The sequence below is a fragment of the Salmo salar genome, chromosome 18, assembly GCF_965601325.2.
Source record: "Salmo salar chromosome 18, fSalSal1, whole genome shotgun sequence".
NCBI lineage: Eukaryota > Metazoa > Chordata > Actinopteri > Salmoniformes > Salmonidae > Salmo > Salmo salar.
Window position 1 is genome coordinate 16,551,210 of NC_138308.1, and position 23,026 is coordinate 16,574,235.

A 23,026-nucleotide genomic window follows, 5' to 3' on the forward strand; every position below is an offset into this window, starting at 1 on the left:
GAGCGATGAATATTTCTATTCCCATCAGTAATATAATCGCCCCAGATTTCCTTCCCCAAGAAAACTAGCAATATATGTCACTGCAGGATTTTTGAGAGGAATATGATTACTTAACTCTCTCCCTTTGTTCTGTTCTCCAGGTCAAAGAAAGACAAGGCAAAAGGTGTGGTGAAGCCTGATAGCTCAGACCCAGAACCTGAGGGGCTGACCCTGCTGGTGCCTGACATCCAGAGGACGGCTGAGATTGTCTATGCTGCCACTACCAGCCTACGGCAGGCCAACCAGGGTAAGCCACACACACCCCTCTCTGTCTCTCTGGGCAAGGGCCAAACCTGCAGAGCAGAGGGGATATTAGTCTGGACACTCCTTGGATTTTTACGCACATTTATTGTAATACGTGACACAGTAAAATGTTAACCAGTGTCTTTTTTTAAAGGTTGTCTGTTTCACTGAATTATTTCTGATTTCAGCAGGTCTAAACTGTCTTCCTACTCTCTATTTTTCTCTCGCTACCGCTCTCTTTTGTCCTGTGTGTTCTTGGAACAAGGATGAGAAAATGGGTCTCTAATTTTAGCTACCACAAGTACACATTTCCTGGGCTGTGTTTGACTAGAGCCCTATAAGTTTGCCCTTTAGAGCCCATTAATTAATGAAAACATTTCCTGTTTTAGGCCTGAACATCCTGTATCCATCTCCCCATCGCCACCCCAATTCCGTAAGACGGTGGTTCCCAACCTTTTTTCAAGTAGCAGGGATACAATTCTTCGGCACACCTAAAAAAAAGTTTGTTTCTATGGCAGAGGCTGTGGTATAGCAAAGCCCAAAGACATAATAAATCAATGATTTTGGCTAAGCTCTGACTTACCGGTGCTAATGTTTTTCACAGACAAAGTCAAATTATACAATGACTTTGCTCGTGATGCGCAACCCTCAGATGATAAATAATCTAACAGCCTGGGCGCACTGGACCTGAAACTACGATACAGATCGTAGCCACGCTCCATTTCATGTGTTATCTGACCGACACTGGTGCTCCCAAGTCAAAATGTGCATTCCACAGGTCACGTTTCTAAGTGAGTGTTAAAGAAATGAATTAAGAATAGGAATAGTTTCACGGAACACTTAAGAGTTCCTTAAGGAACACGGCACACAGGTTGGGAACCAATGCCCTAAGTGACAAGTTACTCCATGTCGCTCACATCTTTCTCTAAAAGGGTTTCTATTTAGTATCAAAGCCCTATGTATGTTCTATTGTGGGTACCTGTTGTCCTACAGTCCCCATGCAGCGTATCTGTCAGCGTCCCTACAGTGCAGGGAGACACCGAATCCTCACCAGTGCCCCATAGTGCAGAAGGACAGGTGGGATGGGTAGTGGAGAACTGAGGCCTCGGCTTCTAAAACCTGTTGTCAGGGGACCCCTGCCAGCCTTTACTCATCGTTGCTAAAGAAAGCAACACGTCGATGCAGCTATGATGGATTGACCGTAACCACCCCCGCAACTGCACGGCGCATATTATTAATTAGATTGCCTGTCTCCCAGTGGCTCTCCTGTAATCAGCTAATCAATGGCGCTCTAAGTGAGCGTTGTGGGGGTGAGATGCCCAGTTGACGATCAATGCTGCCGTCACTTTACCTAAATAATCCATATGATAACGGCCACTGGATTCATGTACCAGAAGGGAATGGGCGGTATAGGGGAGGGCTGGACTGATGTGTAAATGCTTAATGAGTACTTAGTCTTTTAAAAAATGCCCATAGACGGGTTAACGAGGAGGCGGACATTGGTCAGCGCTCTGTTCCTACAGCCTAGTATTGACTGGTGAGACTGGGAACGGTCTATCGGAAGTATCGATATCCAACACTAACGTGCCAATAGAACTGAAAGTAAATGAAGGTATCGACAGCCCTCTTTTAATTTTTTTAATTTTTTTGTCCCTCTGGCATCCTAAGTTTGGTTGTAATAGGCCAGTTAAATGCACCAGTAATTTAATGGGCGTCACATCTGTCCAGGTAGCGGTATCTAAAGCAGAAAGTGAGAGCGTGGCTGGGGTGCTATAAATATGCAATATGCAGACAGTTAATTATGTTGATGAGTTAACTGCTCTCTAGCCCATCGCTCCACTATGTTTTATCGGTGGGGAAATTGGTGGGTGTTTCCATTATCATTTGTCTTGGACATGGTTAAGCTGTTGATAAGACTCTAGACTTTGAAGAAACTGGTGGGGAAATTCCATGTTAGCGTTTCCAAATGAAGGCAGATTCATTCATCAATATGAAGGTGGAAGTGGGTGGGGGGGATAAATAAGGGGGTGTGACAAACCCTGCTGTTACCTGCGATATTCGGAGATGATCTTGTTGACACGAAGAAGAATATGGCTTGAATTTGTGTTTTTGATATGAATCTATTATTTGTCGGAGTGGGTGAGGTGGTAATATCAAGGAAGTGGTGACCTCAGCAGTACCGTATCACAGTGTGGTTTGTTTGTTCGTCAGTAGATTCATGTAAAGATGGTAGTTCTGGGCCAATGATGTATATAAACCCTGGATTGCTGATGCTATGTATTGTCCAGTGGGAGGCTTTGAAGCCACCGGTCGGCCATATTGGCACTCCCCAGGCCATATTGGCACTCCCCTCCATAGGAATTAATAGAAGTCTACATTATTTCAATTAAATGTTTCATTGACAAAATTACATATATTTAAGTATTTTTGTTGTATAGAGAACAGTGATATAGGAATTTAAGAAAATATCTTTATACATTTTGTATTTGTTTAGTTCAAATCAAATTGTATTAGTCACATGCACCGAATACAACAGGTGTAGACCTTACATCATTCACATAATATAATTTACAAGTATGCATTAATTAAGGAGTCTGTAATAGATTGAACATGGCAAAACAAATGTAGACATAAATATCTTCTAAAAGTGGTGGATATTAAACCTTCTCAGTCATCTAGTGTGTATATATAAATCATCGGTCTGGGCCAGCAGCCTGCTGAGATGAGGGTGGTTGTGCCAAATAGCGGTAAGCCTGGCTGTCAAACAGGGATAACTTTGAACCTGCCATGGTAACACTTTTATTTTTTATTTCTCCATCAGAGAGGAAGTTGGCTGAGTCCTCGAAGAAGGCAACAACCAGACCCAAACCCATGTCAATCCTACGCTCACTCGAGGAGAAGTACGTGGCCATCATGAAGAAACTCCAGTTTGGTGAGTGCTTTAAGTTTGTGTGTTTTTCTGTGTTCGTATTGAACGTGTGGTGCCGGGTGTGCTTTGGTAGATATGGTGGAAACGTGGTTGTTTCTCTTAAGACAGGAGAATGCTTAGACATACTATAGGCAGGGCCTGTCTCTTCTCTCCTTGCCTTTCTGTTGATTGGTTCCTCCTCAATGCACATAGTGCCCAGAGCACAGCAGCAGCACAGCCCCCCCCAAACCCCCTCCTACCCCTCTCTGAAACGATACATAACGTAATCCTGCCGCCTGTCTGCTGGGAGGAAGGGCTTTTCTGTCTGTCGCTTCTCATCCTGCCATGCCATGATTGATTACGGGACTTTTGTTGTGCCACAATTGATTTTTGCGAGTGGCAGACGTCGAAAGTAAACGCAAGTGACATGAATGTAAACAGGTTTGCTCTGGTCCAAGTACAAAAGAGAGACAGAGACGCCAAGGTAACAAGGCAGGAACCCCAGTGTGCAATATGATTAACATGCAAACATCACTGGCCACGTTGCGTCCGTGAGCATTGCAAAATAAATGTACACATGTTATTCGATCGTTTCTCCCACACCACTCGTGTGAACGAGCGTCTGCGGGAGCTAAGCCCTCGAATAGAACTTGGTTCTATTTGAGGCGCTGCATGTCCCCTCCTTATTGAAGATCAGGAAGATGCAAACCCACGTGGATACTTGGAAGACAAACGAGGAGAGATTAATTAAAGATAACTAACTAAAAACGTTACTAGGTTTCTCTTTTTATCTGTGGATTAATTGTTGGAGTAGAGAAACATATCCGATTTTGTAGGACTCTAGGTCAAAATACTGCGAAGAACCAGCTAAAAGAAGGACCATATGCATGTCAGGTAAAATAACAACCCAATGTTCATGTCCCAGGACAGCTAGCGAGCTAAATGTCCGTGAATGTTTCTTGTATGTTTCGACCTTAACCAACCGTGAACCCACTATATTTTGTTATTTTAACCTGTGTGTCATGATTTGCGTCAGGTGTGGATGGACAAAATGAACATGCACGTGTGTGGCCGGTGTAGTCAGCATGGAAGGACAAGAGATGGGGCCATGTCATAACTGAATAGAGACTTACTGCCAGATTTACTGGGAAGATGTTTGTGTCATGCCTTGTTCTTTGGTGTGGAATGAACCATTTGAATGTGTTTAAACCATTCCCGGGAGCTATTGACATTAATAACCGTGCGATATCTTTCCCTGGCAGACACCTTTGAGATGGTCACGGAGGACGATGACGGGAAGCTGGTGTTCAAGGTGAACTACCACTACATGTCTCAGGTGAAGAACGCCAGCGATGCCAACAGCGCTGCCCGCGCCCGCCGCCTGGCACAGGAGGCCGTCACGCTCTCCACCTCGCTGCCCCTCTCCTCCTCCTCCAGCGTCTTTGTCCGCTGCGACGAAGAGCGGCTGGACATCATGAAGGTACAGATATTAATCTATGGATCCACGATGACTTTTTAATGCTCAGTCCACCCATCTAATTCTCTCATGACAATGTTATACATGCAGTAGCCAACCCACATTTTATGAATCACTTTTTAGGTATTCATCTATGTAAGTGATATCATTTCAATGGTATTCAATGTATATTGTGCAATGAAAAAGTATTGGCTCCCTTTCAGAATCTCCATTTTAGCATATTTTTTACACTGAATGTGATCAGATTTTCAACCTAAACCTAACATTAGATAAAGGGAATATGAGTGTACAAATACCACAGAAATGTGATACTTATTTCATTTATTGAATAAACAAAGTTTTGCAACACCCAATTCCCCTGTTTGAAAAAGTAATTGCCCCCTTTTACTCAATAACTGGTTGTGCCACCTTTAGCTGCAATGACTGCTACCAAACACTTCCTGTAGGTGTTGAGCAGTCTCACATCGCGGAGGAAGAATTTTGGCCCACTCTTGCATGTAGAACTGCTTTAACTCAGCAGCATGTGGGTTTTCAAGCATGAATTGCTCATTTCAGGTCCTGCCACATGTCAATCGGTTTTAGGACTGGACTTTGACTTGGCCAGTTCAGAACTTTACATTTGTTGCTTTTCAGCCACTCTGATGTAGACTTGCTTGTGTGTTTTGGATCATTGTCTTGCTGCATGATCCACCTGCAAGCACCTGGATGGCCGTCAAGACTCCTGGAAGAATGTTCTATGGACAGATGAGTCAGAACTATAACTTTTTGGACGACATGCGTCCTGTTATGTCTGGTGAAACCCAAACACTGTATTCCACAGTAAGAACCTTCTACCAATGGTCAAGCATGGTGGTGGTAGTGTGATGGTTTGGGGATGCTTTGCTGCCTCAGTACCTGGACAACTTGCCATTATAGAAGGAACCATGAATTGTGCTCTGTATCAGAGAATTCTACAGGAGAATGTCAGGTCATCTGTCTGTGAGCTGAAGCTGAAGCGCAGCTGGGTCATTCAGTAAGACAATGATCCAAAACACACAAGCAAGTCTACATCAGAATGGCTGAAAAGCAACAAATTTGAAGTTTTGGAATGGCCTAGTCAAAGTCCAGATGTAAACCTGATTGGAGGTGTTGTGGCAGGACCTGAAATGAGCAGTTCATGTTCGAAAACCCAAGAATGTTGCTGAGTTAAAGCAGTTCTGCATGGAAGAGTTGGACAAAATTCCTCCACAGCGATGTGAGACTGATCAACACCTACAGGAAGTGTTTGGTTGCAGTCATTGCAGCTAAAGGTGGCACAACCAGTTATTGCGTGTAAGAGGTCAATTACTTTTCACACTGGGGTATTGGGTGTTGCATGACTTTGCCTATTAAATAAATTAAAGAATGATTACTTTTTTGTTATTTGTTCGCTCAGGTTGCCTTTATCTAATAATAGAATAGGTTTTGGTTGAAGATCTGATAACATTCATTGTCAAAAATCGAGAATCCAAAAGTGGGCAAATACTTTTTCACAGCACTGTATGTGAAAGGGCTTTACTAGAGACCCAATCTGTCTGATACAGAGATGGCCTCAGGGAATGGCCAGATGACGATTTGAATGCTTTCCAATTGAGATGCTTGTTAAAGTGAGCAGGGTGTTAGAGTACTGTTCCAGTCAAATGGATGCTGCTTGGGGCATTAAACCCGCATGACTTGGGGAAATGGGCTTGGTATCTTGGGACTCTGCATATGGTGTTGATAGCCTATGCTTTTCATTCCAGTGGTCATTCAGCAACAGCTGTCATAGAAAGTCTTACTCATTTTCCAATGACATTTAATAAATGGCCTGGACCCATTTTCTGATTTAATGGCAGTCTCATTCGTAAATGTCAAAACCCTCATCTGTTAAGGTACTGTTTCTGCAAAGAACACTACAAACTATTTCCTTAGTAGCACAATGAGAAAAGGCCACAAGTTGACAGAGACTGGTGGATGTCTAGGGACCCAACTGGCATATTGCCCCCTCATTTCACGTTCCCCCTGTCCTATCGCTATAGACTGTGCATTATCCTTCTTTCACCAGGTGCGATAGCGTCATGCTATCTTAATAGACATTAATAGCTACTCCCTCCAGATTTCCCCTTCTCTGAGAAGTGCACTAAAAGTGTTGGGTCTGAATGTTCGTATGAAAATATACGCACCGCCGGAGTGACGCTCGGTGCCCTCGAGCGATCTTGTGAGTGCTCTGCTGAGCTGGATCGGCATGACAACCCTTGATATTGCTACTCATGGCTGACGCTGCTAAGACAGGCGTCAGGCACTCTCAAACACACACGCTCTCTCATACGTACGTACATACACACACTACCTACCTACAGCTCGTCCACATCCTCTTAACCGCTACATGTCTTCTCGCACCTTGTTAAAAACACGTCTTGCTTCTACCTCACTCCCCTGCACCAGGGATTTTTTTGTTGTTGTTCTTGTTGCTTTTCTAAATGCAAGCTGCCTGCTTCTCTCGGCCTCTACCCCTCTCCTCCTCCATCAGCTTGCCGCTCTCTGCAGCACTCAGCCTGGCAGCATCGCCAGCTCTACCCCCTCCTCCCCTCCCCATTCACCTCTTCATCTCAAAACAGCCGCTGGGAAAGCTAGCCTGCCTGACATTTCACTCAAAGACACCTTGTTTGTTGTTGCAAAAACACAGGCCTCTCTCCAGGATCCCTACTTCCTTCCTGGTCTAGATACCATGTCTCTCTGAGCCTGGCCCCCACAGAAACTCTGAATCCTGGGGGTTTTGTTTTTAAAAGGCAGAGCCAAATGCACTTGAAACAAGGTCTCGGTGCAGTGCGTTTCAGATCAGATTAGCCCTCCGCTGTCAGGGCCTCCTGCGAGCAGCAAATGTGGAAAATCACAGCCCCCCATTCGGACACGCCATCCTTGAGCCTGAATACCTGTGACTCTGTAATAACCCGCTGCTCTGGCGAAGGTCCCCTCTCATCAGCGTGTTTGAGCAGAGAACAGAGCAAGGGGAGGGGGAGCGGGCTTCCTCCTCACATAAGAGGTTTTCCCCTGCATCGATCAGACGGAGCCTCTGATACAGACGAAGGCTCTTTATTTCCCGTTCACTGAAAGCACAAGGGTATTCCTGCAGAATTACCAAGATCCCTTTACCATTTCTTATTTGATCATATTGATGATCTTCCCAAGGCTGTGTATAAGGGTAAAGAATTACGAGGGTCCTCACGATACAATATCATGACTCTTGAGTACCGATACGATATGTATTGCAATTCGATATTGTGATTTGATGTTCCAAACATATTGCTCACTATGTCTGCTGCAGAGAGATGAGAGAGCATGAGAAAAAGGAGTTTAGTCAGTCAGGGAAATAAGTGCTTAAAACATGTTGGCTCACTATTTAAAAGATGGAGAACAAGCTGGTTTTGGTGTAGATAAGTCCGACTAGGGCTAGCTAACGCTTCCCTACAGTAACAAAAAAAATATGTATAGATCTTTAATTTTTACAAATTGATACTTTGAGTAAAATATCAATATAATTTTGCCCCAAAATAATATTGCCATATGGAACTATTGATTTGTTTTCCCCCATCACAACCATCTGTCTGTACGTCTTAGTCATTTCTTACATTGTTCACTTCCTGTGGGCACCTTGATTAATTAGCTAATCTCATTTTAGTGTGAAAATTAATTAATTGGATTTCTATAATAGCCATGAGATATTCGTCAGGAAAAATACTATCCTTTTGTTACCTCTAGTGGTAATGGGTGTGTGGTTGAAGAAAAACATTATAGTAGTGAATTGTCATTAATAGTGCTGTGGCGGTCACGAAATTGTCAGCCGGTGATTGTCAAGCAAATACACTACCGTTCAAAAGTTTGGGGTCACATAGAAATGTCTTTGTTTTTGAAAGAAAAGCAAAAAAAAAAAGTCCATTTAAAATAACATCAAATTGATCAGAAATACAGTGTAGACATTGTTAATTTACATTTACATTTAAGTCATTTAGCAGACGCTCTTATCCAGAGCGACTTACAAAATGGTGCATTCACCTTATGATATCCAGTGGAACAACCACTTTACAATAGTGCATCTAAATCTTTTAAGGGGGGGGGGGGGGGGGTTAGAAGGATTACTTTATCCTATCCTAGGTATTCCTTAAAGAGGTGGGGTTTCAGGTGTCTCCGGAAGGTGGTGATTGACTCCGCTGTCCTGGCGTCGTGAGGGAGCTTGTTCCACCATTGGGGTGCCAGAGCAGCGAACAGTTTTGACTGGGCTGAGCGGGAACTGTGCTTCCTCAGAGGTAGGGGGGCCAGCAGGCCAGTGGTGGATGAACGCAGTGCCCTTGTTTGGGTGTAGGGCCTGATCAGAGCCTGAAGGTATGGAGGTGCCGTTCCCTTCACAGCTCCGTAGGCAATCACCATGGTCTTGTAGCGGATGCGAGCTTCAACTGGAAGCCAGTGGAGAGAGCGGAGGAGCGGGGTGACGTGAGAGAACTTGGGAAGGTTGAACACCAGACGGGCTGCGGCGTTCTGGATGAGTTGTAGGGGTTTAATGGCACAGGCAGGGAGCCCAGCCAACAGCGAGTTGCAGTAATCCAGACGGGAGATGACAAGTGCCTGGATTAGGACCTGCGCCGCTTCCTGTGTGAGGCAGGGTCGTACTCTGCGAATGTTGTAGAGCATGAACCTACAGGATCGGGTCACCGCCTTGATGTTAGTGGAGAACGACAGGGTGTTGTCCAGGATCACGCCAAGGTTCTTAGCACTCTGGGAGGAGGACACAAGGGAGTTGTCAACCGTGATGGCGAGATCATGGAACGGGCAGTCCTTCCCCGGGAGGAAGAGCAGCTCCGTCTTGCCGAGGTTCAGCTTGAGCTGGTGATCCGTCATCCACACTGATATGTCTGACAGACATGCAGAGATGCGATTCGCCGCCTGGTTATCAGAAGGGGGAAAGGAGAAGATTAATTGTGTGTCGTCTGCATAGCAATGATAGGAGAGACCATGTGAGGATATGACAGAGCCAAGTGACTTGGTGTATAGCGAGAATAGGAGAGGGCCTAGAACAGAGCCCTGGGGGACACCAGTGGTGAGAGCGCATGGTGCGGAGACAGATTCTCGCCACGCCACCTGGTAGGAGCGACCTGTCAGGTAGGACGCAATCCAAGCGTGGGCCGCGCCGGAGATGCCCAACTCAGAGAGGGTGGAGAGGAGGATCTGATGGTTCACAGTATCAAAGGCAGCAGATAGGTCTAGAAGGATGAGAGCAGAGGAGAGAGAGTTAGCTTTAGCAGTGCGGAGAGCCTCCGTGACACAGAGAAGAGCAGTCTCAGTTGAATGCCCAGTCTTGAAACCTGACTGATTAGGATCAAGAAGGTCATTCTGAGAGAGATAGCAGGAGAGCTGGCCAAGGACGGCACGTTCAAGAGTTTTGGAGAGAAAAGAAAGAAGGGATACTGGTCTGTAGTTGTTGACATCGGAGGGATCGAGTGTAGGTTTTTTCAGAAGGGGTGCAACTCTCGCTCTCTTGAAGACGGAAGGGACGTAGCCAGCGGTCAAGGATGAGTTGATGAGCGAGGTGAGGAAGGGGAGAAGGTCTCCGGAAATGGTCTGGAGAAGAGAGGAGGGGATAGGGTCAAGTGGGCAGGTTGTTGGGCGGCCGGCCGTCACAAGACGCGAGATTTCATCTGGAGAGAGAGGGGAGAAAGAGGTCAAAGCACAGGGTAGGGCAGTGTGAGCAGGACCAGCGGTGTCGTTTGACTTAGCAAACGAGGATCGGATATCGTCAACCTTCTTTTCAAAATGGTTGACGAAGTCATCCGCAGAGAGGGAGGAGGGGGGGGGGGAGGGGGAGGAGGATTCAGGAGGGAGGAGAAGGTAGCAAAGAGCTTCTTAGGGTTAGAGGCAGATGCTTGGAATTTAGAGTGGTAGAAAGTGGCTTTAGCAGCAGAGACAGAAGAGGAGAATGTAGAGAGGAGTGAGTGAAAGGATGCCAGGTCCGCAGGGAGGCGAGTTTTCCTCCACTCCAGTTAATGTTGTAAATGACTATTGAAGCTGGATTATGTTGGATTTGTTGGATTATCTACATAGGCGTACAGAGGCCCATTATCAGCAACCATCACTCCTGTGTTCCAATGGCACGTTGTGTTAGCTAATCCAAGTTTATGACTTTAAAAGGCTAATTGATCATTAGAAAACCCTTTTGCAATTATGTTAGCACAGCTGAAAATTGTTGTTCTGATTAAAGAAGCAATAAAACTGGCCTTCTTTAGACTAGTTGAGTATCTGGAGCATCAGCATCTGTGGGTTCGATTACAGGCTCAAAATGGCCAGAAACAAAGAACTTTATTCTGAAACTCGTCAGTCTATTCTTGTTCCGAGACATGAAGGCTATAGAGCCCTTGGTTCTCTATGGTGTAGGTCAGGGCGTGACTAGGGGGTGATCTAGTATGTCTATTTCTATGTTGGTGCTAATATGGTTCCCAATTAGAGGCAGCTGTTTATCGTTGCCTCTGATTGGGGATCATATTTGGGTACCTATTTCCCCACCTGTATTTTGTGGGATATTGATTGTTAGTGTGTTTGGGCACTACGTCCTCACGGTCTTTAAGTTTTTTGTTGTTTTGTTAGTTTCACTTAAATAAATATGTGGAACTAAACTCACGCTGCGCCTTGGTCCGCTCATTTTCAAGAACGTGACAATGACACAAGTAATTTTTCCAACAATTGTATACAGACAGATTATTTCACTATCACAATTCCAGTGGGTCAGAAGTTTACATACACTAAGTTGACTGTGGCTTTTAAACAGCTTGGAAAATTCCAGAAAATGGTGTCATGGCTTTAGAAGCTTCTGACAGGCTAATTGACATCATTTGAGTCAATTGGAGGTGTACCTGTGGATGTATTTCAAGGCCTCCCTTCAAACTCGGTGCCTCTTTGCTTGACATAATGGGAAAATCAAAAGAAATCAGGCAAGACCTCAGGGAAAAAAATTGTAGACGTCCACAAGTCTAGTTTATCCTTGGGAGCAATTTCCAAACGCCTGAAGGTACCACGTTCATCTGTACAAACAATAGTACGTAAGTATAAACAACATAGGACCACGCAGCCGTCATACCACTCAGAAAGGAGACTCGTTCTGTCTCCTAGAGATGAACGGACTTTTGGTGCGAAAAGTGCAAATCAATCCCAGAACAACAGCAAAGGACCTTGTGAAGATGCTGGAGGAAACAGGTACATAAGTATCTATATCCACAGTAAAACGAGTCCTATATCGACATAACCTGAAAGGTCTCTCAGCAAGGAAGAAGCCACTGCTCCAAAACTGCTATTAAAAAAAGCCAGACTACGGTTTGCAACTGCATATGGGGACAAAGATCGTACTATTTGGAGAAATGTCCTCTGGTCTGATGAAACAAAAATGGAACTGTTTGGCCATGATGACCATTGTTATGTTTGGAGGAAGAAAGGGGGAGGCTTGCATGCCGAAGAACACCATCCCAACCGTGATGCACGGGGGTGGCATCATGTTGTGGGGATGCTTGCTGCAGGAGGGACTGGTGCACTTCACAAAATAGATGGCATCATGAGGGAGGGAAATTATGTGGATATATTGAAGCAACATCTCAAGACATCAGTCAGGACGATAAAGCTTGGTCGCAAATGGGTCTTCCAAATGGACAATGACCCCAAGCATACTTCCAAAGATGTGGCAAAATGGCTTAAGGACAACAAAGTCAAGGTATTGGAGTGGCCATCACAATCCTGTAGAAAATGTGTGGGCAGAACTGAAAAAGCGTGTGCGAGCAAGGAGGCCTACAAACCTGACTCAGTTACACCAGCTCTGTCAGCAGGAATGAGCCAAAATTCACCCAACTTGTTGTGGGAACCTTGTGGAAGGCTACCCAAAACGTTTGACCCAAGTTAAACAATTTAAAGGCAATGGTACCAAATACTAATTGAGTGTATGTAAACTTCTGAGCCACTGGGAATGTGATGAAAGAAATAAACCTGAAATAAATCATTCCCTCTACTATTATTCTGATATTTCACATTCTTAAAATAAAGTGGTGATCCTAACTGACCTAAGACAGGGAATGTTTACTAGGATTAAATCTCAGGAATTGTGAAAAACTGAGTTTAAATGTATTTGGCTAAGGTGTATGTAAACTTCCGACTTAAACTGTAAATAGCGAATGGCGGACTCTTTTCCTCGTGGTTTATTTTCCTACCAGCCAGGTAGGCTATACTCCTGTTGTAAAGAGAAGCAATGTGCTTAATATAAGGAAAATTGATAAATGAATATAGTTGGCCGAGCCTATAGAAAGCTTATGGGATCCTCCTCTTTTTAATAGAGGCTATCACTCTGTTTTCTCACGCAATTGCATAGCCTATAGAAATGTTGCGCAACATGAGCTCATGGGCTCCCATTAAGTGTTTGGTTAGATTTTCGATTACATTTGGAGTGATTTAGAGGGACAGTACAGTGCTGAGTACCAGGCCGTTAGCAAATTTGGTAGGCTACTAATGACCTGCAGCAGCATCAGAGCTTGGAGAAGCCTAATTACCGTGACTAAATGGTCACGTGGGATTGATTGCCTTCATGACTTGTGACTGCCGGTGTGGCGTTAATACGGTCACAACAGCCCCGGTCATTAACCCCTTGTGGTCTGTGTGCTGCAGGTTCTCATCACAGGCCCGGCGGACACACCGTACGCCAACGGCTGCTTTGAGTTTGACGTGTACTTCCCCCAGGACTACCCCAATTCCCCGCCCCTGGTCAACCTGGAGACCACTGGTGGACACAGCGTGCGCTTTAACCCAAACCTCTACAACGACGGAAAGGTGAGTTCCATATACTTACACGGGGTTAAGGGCTTGGTGAGGAGTCAACTGCCTCACCAACTGCCTAGCTTTTAATCAACAGGGTAAATATTGTGTCTGTGGTACATTTTAGTGTAACATTTTCCAATCCCTTCATGTTTTGGCTTTCCACAAAAACAATATGTTGAATTTGAGTCTATATCAGCACCAGTCTGCCCAGAGTGATCCCTCTGTGGTACCGTCAACCTGTTAACTCTCATATTTTGGGAGTGGAGGAGAGAGAGGAGGGAGTGGAGGAGAGAGAGGAGGCTTGACTTGAGTAGCCTTTCCTTAAGACTAGTTTATTTCTGGTGTCTCTCTCTTCCCCTGGTGAAAAGCAGTAAAGGTGCTGGATCCTGCCACATCTGCTCCTCCTCATTAGGAAGGCTTTGACGGGGAACATCTATTTTCATAATGGAAGGAGACAGCTGCTATAAGAATTACTGTGGGCTTTCTACAGCAGAGATACCACTGGTGGGGAGGCCAGGGAAAATGGCCTCAGCTCTCCCTCCGCTCAACAATGGATGGAGAGAGGGATGGATGGATGGATGGATGGCTGGGTAGAAGGAGGGCCTGTGGATGTTTACCTGACACTGGTCATTCTGTTAACGTTAGTTGTTGATCTGTTCTGTCTTCTCCAGGTGTGTTTAAGCATCCTCAACACCTGGCACGGGAGACCGGAGGAGAAATGGAACCCTCAGACCTCTAGCTTTTTACAGGTGAGACAGAAATCCACTGGACTATACGGCCACCACCCTTTCATAGGTCAGTTATTTATTTATTTTTGCTGTCAAAACCAGCGCCAATCTCATACGTCATTGGGGATGGTTGATCATCAGCCTGTCTCTATTTGACCACAGGGGGTGTCAATAGGTAGCTGTTTTGACAGATGCGATGAAGGATCCTCAGTACTATAAACCCGTTAATATGGTGTATGTGGGGGGGTTGAAAGATTTGGACACTGATAATCGCCTAACTTGGAATGCAGTGGCTGTACAGTAGCATGCTATACATGACGTCAAAGCTCAAGGTCTCTGCTTCACAGCGCAGTATTGGTTTAGACCCCTTGAACTCAACTCTGGACCTCAAAGCCAGTTCCACTGCGTTTTTTCATTTCCCCCCTCTAATCAGGGACTGATTTGGACCTGGGACACCAGGTGGGTGCAATTAATTATCAGGTAGAACAGACCCATCAGGCTCTGGATCCCATCCCTCCCACAAATTGGGCAACTTTTGCAAATGTTTTGTTGTCTGAGTGAGGGAAACGCTGTTAATGAAGAGAATTCAAGGTAATTTGAAAGATGAGACACTGAGGATTATAATAAATACTGCTTTGATGTCATACAAGCAAGCCAAACACTTCAGTCCAAATGTGCACTTCAAATTTCCATATCATAAAGCTCATGTAATATAGTGTCAGTGTTTATGACCACAGTGCTTGATGAACATTTACAAGATAACATGCTGTCATAGGCTCATTCTGTTCAGAAAAACCCAGGCTGTGTTTGTCGTATGGTGAAGAAATTTGTCGTAGAACACGCATTTGAATGCACTCGTGACTGTTCTATGCGTACCAAAATTGTAACACTGTAAGATTGTATTTTGTAACTTATACTGAACAAAAATATAAATGCAACATGTAAAAAGTGTTGGTCCCATGTTTTTATGAACTGAAATCATCCATACGCACAAAGATTGTTGCTCAAGTTTTGTGCACAAATTTGTTTACATCCCTGTAGGTGAGCATTTCTCCTTTGCCAAGATAATCCATCCACCTGGTGTGGCAGGTGTGTCATATCAAGAAGCTGATTAAACAGCACGCTCGTCACACATTTGCGCCCTGTGCTGGGGATAATAGAAGGCCACCCTAAAATGTGCAGTTTTGTCACAACACAATGCCACAGATGTCTCAAGTTTTGAGGGAATATGCAATTGGCATGCTGACTGCAGGAATGTCCTTCAGAGCTGTTGCCAGAGAATTTAATGTTAATTTCACTACCATAACATCGTTTTGGAAAATGTGTCAGTATGTCCAACCGTGGACCGTGTGTAACCACGCCAGCCAAGGACCTCCACATCCGGCTTCTTCACCTACGGAATCGTCTGAGACCAACCACACAGACAGCTGTGGGTTTGCACAACCAAAGAATTTCTGTACAAACTGTCAAAAAACTCTCTCAGGGAAAATCATCTGCGTGCTCGCCGTCCTCACCAGGGTCTTGACCTGACTGCAGTTCGGCATCGTAACCTACTTCAGTGGGCAAATGCTCACCTTCGATGGCCACTGGCACGCTGGAGAAGTGTGCTTTTCCTGTTTTCAACTGTACCGTGCAGATGGCAGACAGCGTGTATGGCGACATGTGGGGCAAGAGGTTTGCTGATGTCAAAGTTGTGCCATTCATCCGCTGCCATCACCTTATGTTTCAGCATAATGCACAGCCCCATGTCGCAAGGATCTGTACACAATTCCTGGAAGCTGAAAATATCCCAGTTCTTCCATGGTCTGCATACTCACCAGACATATCACGCATTGATCATGTTTTGGATGCTCCGAATGGAAGTGTTCGACAGCGTGTTCCAGTTCTCGCCAGTATTGTTTACGCATTTTTGAAATGCGTAAACAACAGGAATTGTGATGGCGGGGATGCAGGGTTGTGTTACAAACAAAACAACTACAACTCTGCTTGCTGTAGTTCCTCAACAGCACAGCTAGGAGAGATCAAATAGTACCTTATAGTTGAAGACTTCTTTGAGTCATAAAAGTGCATTGAAATTACGTAGGAACTGTGCACACTTTTGGGAGGTATGTGTTCACTTGGAGACACCCGTTATACCTCTCACCCAAACCCCCTTGTCATTTTTTGCACCTACCCCAAATTTCCCATGAATATTCTGTTACTGAATGTGTGCGGCAAAAAGTACAGTAAATGAATAATGCACATAAAATCAACAGTGTAATGTTTGGATTTAGTCTTGTCAGATTATCTTTAGTTTCACCTTTTATTATAATAATATTCCCAGAATTTTCAAAAGGTTCCCTTTTCATTTCTACCATGGTTCTGCATATGCTTTTCATTTTTCTATTTAGCCATATCCAGATAGGCCAATCCCACAAGTCTAAAGGGTTATAAGTACAAGGCAATCCCCTCTCGACACCCACCACTTTGAGATGGGCTGTTTAGGGGTATTAACACCAGCTTTGTCATTGACAGCCAGTCTCAACTCTGTTTTGTGTTGTACTGGTAGAGGCCTTGATGCAAATCTCAAGTAGCACCTTATTCCCTATTTAGTGCACTACTTTTGACCTTAGTTGTGCACTAATTATGAAGTGGGATCACATGCTAGTCTTAAGTAGTGCACTATACTGTATGTTGAATATGGTATCGGTCGAGCCATATCCCAAGTGTCTGTAGGCATTGTGGACAGAGGTTTGTCCTTGCGAGTCCATCCATCAAACATGTCATCCACTGTGCATACGGGGGGAGTCATTTTTCTGTATATATTGATTCAGGAATAAGTCAGAGAGTCCATGGAAATGGCTCCCTTTTTTTTAATTCTCTCATTTGCAGGATTGGAGAGTTTGAAATCGAGATAGAGACGTCTCCATTGATTATCATTGTAGTTAGTGTCTGCCAGATCAATAATGGAATTAGGAGGCTGAATGGGGGAGTGGTGGAATCGAGTCAAAATCAGCCGACCCTGATATCTAGATCCGGTGAGCAGGTTGGGGAGGGCACAGGTGAGGGAGTTCAGAGAGTCCAACGGAAAAGGTCGCCAGGGTCAGAGTTGGTAGACGTTGGCCCTTGGCACTCATCCAGTATCTATGTCTTCATCCTCACTAATGGTTGAGGTAAGGATTGAGGTAATCATCATCTATTGTTAGGCTGACATCTACTTGACCGTCAAGACCAAATGGTTGGAGCACCTTTTGTGTTGTCCAGCTTGGGCTGGCAGACGGGAAGGCAGCCGCCCAGACTGAGGCTGGCTCTGTGGGTAATATATACTGGGCAGAGTGATGGAGAGAGCCGTTTACCCAGTCTCCTTGAGACGACCCGGGGCATTAATTGAATCGTTACAAAGGTATATTGAAGGATTTCTTTTTTTTTACAGAGTGAAAAATTATGCTTTTGTCTTGACGCCCTCTTAAATACCTTTCAAACATTTTTTCGTCAACTTTAGTATCCCGCCAAGTCTTTTCCGCCTTTTCTTTTATATCTGAATTTCATTGTCCCGCCACCCACCACCTGCCAACCCCTCTTTTACGCTGCTGCTACTCTGTTCATCATATATGCATAGTCACTTTAACCATATCTACATGTACATACTACCTCAATCAGCCCGACTAACCGGTGCCTGTATATAGCCTCGCTACTGTTATTTTTCACTGTCTTTTTACTGTTGTTTTTATTTCTTTACTTACCTATTGTTCACCTAATACCTATTTTGCACTGTTGGTTAGAGCCTGTAAGTAAGCATTTCACTGTAAGGTCTACTACACCTGTTGTATTCGGCGCACGTGACAAATAAACTTTGATTTGAAAGGTGTTTCCGGGATATCAAAGCTTAAGCTTTTATTTCCCGCAAACCGACGTAGTCTTGATTGTGGTGAAGTTCTGCCTATGGCTTTGTATGAAATGTAGCCTTAATGCGGAGGCGGCATTGGCACGCACTACGCTCTATATCTTTTGATGGTTGCTAAGCAGCGCCCGTACTACTATCCCCCTGGCAGTTCTTAACTTTACAAGGCATGTCTCTTCACCTAGGTCTTCGCATAGCCCACCACATGCATTGTTTTCTTTTGTTTTCTTAACCACAAGTGGATAGATCCATAAAGAATTACTGTGGGAATAAATCAAATAAAATGCTATTTGTCACATGCTTCGCAGACAACAAGTGGAGACTAAGAGTGAAATGCTTACTTACGGGTCATTTTCCAACAATGCAGAGTTAAAAATGAGCTGAATGGTAATAGTGACACAATAAATAAATACACAGTGAATAATGAGTAAAAAATAACATGGCTGTCTTCAGTGCCTTCAGGAAGTATTTACATTTAACATTTAAGTCATTTAGCAGACGCTCTTATCCAGAGCGACTTACAAATTGGTGCATTCACCTTATAATATCCAGTGGAACAACCACTTTACAAAAGTGCATCTAAATCTTTTAAAGGGGGGGGTTAGAAGGATTACTTTATCCTATTCATACTATTCATACTAGTATTCATACTAGAGGTCTACCGATTAATCGGCATGGCCGATTAATTAGGGCCGATTTCAAGTTTTCATAACAATCGGTAATCTGCATTTTTGGATGCTGATTACATTGCAATCCACGAGGGAACTGCGTGACAGGCTGACCACCTTTTATGCGAGTGCAGCGTCAAAGGGACCTAGTAGGTTGCAAGGAGCCAAAGTAAGTTGCTAGCTAGCATTACATTTATCTTATAAAAAACAATCAATCTTCACATAATCAGTACACATGGTTGACGATATTACTAGGTTAACTAGCTTGTCCTGCGTTGCATATAATCAATGGGGTGTCTGTTAATTTATCATCGAATCACAGCCTACTTCAACTTCGCCAAACAGGTGATGATTTAACAAAAGTGAATTGCCGAAAAAAGCACAATCTTTACACAAATGTACCTAACCATAAACATCAATGCCTTTCTTAAAATCAATACACAGAAGTATATTTTTTTAAACCTGCATATTTAGGTAAAAGAGATTCATGTTAGCAGGCAATATTAACTAGGGAAATTGTCACTTCTCTTGCGTTCAGTGCAAGCAGAGTCAGGGTATATGCAACAGTTTGGGCCGCCTGGCTTGTTGTGAACTAATTTTCCAGAATTCTACATAATTATGACATAACATTGAAGGTTGTGCAATGTAACAAAAATATTTAGACTTAGGGTTGCCACCCGTTCGATAAAATACGGAACGGTTCTGTATTTCACTGAAAGAATAAACGTTTTGTTTTTTAAATGATAGTTTCCGGATTTGACCATATTAATGACCTAAGGCTTGTATTTCTGTGTTTATTATAATTAAGTTTATGATTTGATAGATCGGTCTGACTGCGCCGTGGTAGGCAGCAGCAGGCTCGTAAGCATTCATTCAAACAGCACTTTACTGCGTTTGCCAGCAGCTCTTAGCAATGCTTGAAGCACAGCGCTGTTTGACTTCAAGCCTATCAACTCCCGAGATTAGGCTGGCAATACTAAAGTGCCTATAAGAACATCCAATAGTCAAAGGTATTTGAAATACAAATGGTATAGAGGGAAATAGTCAACGCGTCATACTTCCTATAATAACTACAACCTAAAACTTTTTAACTGGGAATATTGAACCACCAGCTTTCATATGTTCTCATGTTCTGAGCAAGGAACTTAAACGTTAGCTTTTTTACATGGTATATATTGCACTTTTACTTACTTCTCCAACACTGTTTTTGTATTTTTTAAACCAAATTTAACATGTTTCATTATTTATTTGAAACTAAATAGATTTTATTAATGAATTATAATCGGCATCGGTGTACCAATAATCGGTATCGGTGTTGAAAAATCATAATCGGTTGACCTCTAATTCATACCCCTTGACTTTTTCAACATTTTGTTGTTACAGCCTGAATTCAAAATGGGGATAGAAGCTGTTCAGGGTCCTGTTGGTTCCAGACTTGGTGCATCAGTACCGCTTGCCGAATGAGGCATCAAGTTGTTGCTAACTAAAACTCCCAGTCATCCAATTGTTATAATACATTTGAAGCAATATCCTACCAGCACTGTGGTCAATTTCAGACAAACGTGGGGACTCGTCTTGATAAATCAATGAATGTCTGATTATTTTTTTTAAACTGAGTCTCTATTTGGATATTGGTTTGAATACAATTAGGCTGTGGAAATGTCAGCTGAGGTGAGTGCTGCTCATGATCATCTTGTCTAGTTGGTTCATTGTTTAATGCTGATCAGAACATTGTGCCAGCATGTTATTTAGCTTAATAAATGGATGAATTTGTTCTTCAGTCGCTTAGTAGCGTAAGCCTACTGTCTTAATTAACCAATGTGATTTCCTTCTGTATATTTGGTTTTCTGGCTGGGCAAATAAGTAGAGGTGGTATAGCTCATCTATACATTTTTCTATCAGGTGTAGTTCTATTATTTTAGCTTGATCGTGTATAGGCAACTCCAAATGCCCGCAGAGGTTGTGAAATATGAACACGAGACTCGCATGCTTTTGAAAATATACATTGCTATTATTTTATCGGTATCATGATGAAGATACTCTCAATGTAAGACCCTACGCCTGCTCCCTAACAAAGCAGAGTGGGGATAGGAAAGCGATGAAACATGAATCAAAAAAATAATGGTCTTGCCTTGGGCTCAGTTTCAAAATATTGCTTTTATGACAACGGTTCCACGTGTCGCAAGTTGTGTGGGGAAAATATTATTTGTATTTGTTCTATTTCTTAGCCTACTATAAAATGTGTTGTCTGTTTATTTCACAAAATAACTAGGCCTATTGATTTCATATGCGTGGCGCAGACATGTCGCCTATAGGCTGCACAGACCAGTAACATAATTCAATATGCCATTCGATTCATTTGAAAATGCATTTTATTATTGTATCTTATGTTTCTTAGGACCTCCTATTACAAATTAATAATGGATGTCTTTGTGATGCTCTACAGTCAATGGATTGAATAAAATAGATGTCCAGACACATCAGCCCACATCTAGTCCCACTCCAAAACGTGCTGTTGTGCACGGGAGATAAAGAATGCTCATCCCAGCAAGGATGTGGTAAAGGGACTGAATGAATTGGGTTCTAAAAAAAACATTTCCTGATTTCTTTAACAGGCAACATACCGTGAAGGCTGTCTGTAAAGTGTCCCCCATGCTTTTTGCTGTGATGCTCATTGTAGGCTCTGCAATGTTCTCACCTCACCCACTGCTTCTGTCTCCTCTTTATCTTGTATCTCTTGCTCCCTCTTGGGCTCTCTCCACACCCTCTTCAGTAACCTCCCAACAAGTTCTGGCTGTATGTGTATTTCCTAATGATCAAATGCATTCCATTAATCTCTCTCTTTCTCGCTCTCTTTGTCGCTCTCTTTTTCTCTCAATTTCAATTCTTTCTCTCGCTCTGTCCCTCTCTCTCTCTCTCCTCCAGGTGCTGGTATCAGTGCAGTCTCTGATCCTGGTGTCGGAGCCCTACTTCAACGAGCCGGGCTACGAGCGTTCACGCGGAACCCCCAGCGGCACACAGAGCTCCCGCGAGTACGACGGAAACATCCGGCAGGCCTCCGTCAAGTGGGCCATGCTGGAGCAGATGCGCAACGCCTCGCCTTGCTTCAAAGAGGTGAGGCCCCCCCCGCCCTGCTATCAGGCTATCCTGCAGTACCTCACCCTTTCAGACCTACTGTGAGGTTACCAAGCATGCTCTTTGAAAGAGGTAAGAGTATTGCATAACCCGGAGCCTTCCTCCTGTTACTGTTAACCCTCACCTTTCCTGACACCTCAACCAGACCCACATCAGTGTTTAATAATGCCTCTCAATTCTATTGTAGTAGAATTCTCTGTCATGGATTACCATAACACTCACCATGCTCCTTTATTACAGTAGCTACCAGCCTCTGCTTAATAAAAACGGTCTGATACAGGCCCAAAGTCCTTCACTGTCCTTTATTACAACAGTGGCAGATAATAAATTCAATGTTGATTAATTCCAAGGTAGATAATATCGGCCCCGTATTTGATTTCCTCCTGTCCTTGACACCGGCTGCGCAGGCTGATAGCGCAGTAGATGCAGTCAGTCACCAAGTCGGCCTAGAGAGGTGGAGCGAGGGAGAGGATGGGGGAGGGGAAGATGAAGAGAGGGTGGGGGTAGAGGGAAAGAAAGTGAAGCAGAGTGAGATTGGGAGGTGGTAGAAGAGGTGTTTCTAATGATTTCCTCCAGGCAGGGGAGGCGTGTGTCAGCACCACATATGCGGCCCCTGTGTGGGTGCTGCTGTCTGATGGAGGGAACTTAAGGCACCACAGCCAGATAAACACTGCTCTAGTTAGGCTCCTAACATGTGCTGTGTCTAATCACTCACACTGCGAGCAGATAGAAATCAGCACCCGACATTCCACTCACTCTCTTGTTCCTCTTCTCCTCTCTGTCACATTGTATCTCATTGGAGCTTCATGACACAGCAAGAAATAACTTCTTATTAATGGCATTGTCATTGGCTTTGCTCTGTCGTTCGCCCCTGTGTGCATGTGCACACACACAGCCAACATCGATTTAAAATATTGGATTCTGGGAATGTAGACCTGGATGAGAACACAAAATGAAATTAAGATCCCAGGTGCTTGCTGCTCTGCCAAGCACCTTGGCTTTGCCAAAACAATAATGTATTTTCCGGTCGCTCTCTACCTGCAATCAGAAGAGAGGACAGGACGTCTGTCTGTGGGCCTCAACCTGAGCCTCTGGACCAATGTTTTCCTTCAG

At 44.0% G+C, this 23,026-nt stretch overlaps 1 protein-coding gene across 18 annotated transcripts in view; it reads left to right on the forward strand.

The window, feature by feature from the left end:
* The window catches only part of birc6 (baculoviral IAP repeat containing 6), a 163,938-nt gene that overhangs the window by 127,764 nt on the left and 13,148 nt on the right, over positions 1-23,026 (forward strand). For all 18 annotated transcript variants that reach the window (XM_082964731.1, XM_082964740.1, XM_082964746.1 and 15 more), the window contains 6 exons: positions 141-286; positions 3,104-3,214; positions 4,453-4,670; positions 13,353-13,514; positions 14,174-14,251; positions 21,704-21,892. In XM_082964731.1, coding sequence (XP_082820857.1) covers positions 141-286; positions 3,104-3,214; positions 4,453-4,670; positions 13,353-13,514; positions 14,174-14,251; positions 21,704-21,892 — 904 coding nt within the window. The remainder of the gene's footprint in view (positions 1-140; positions 287-3,103; positions 3,215-4,452; positions 4,671-13,352; positions 13,515-14,173; positions 14,252-21,703; positions 21,893-23,026) is intronic.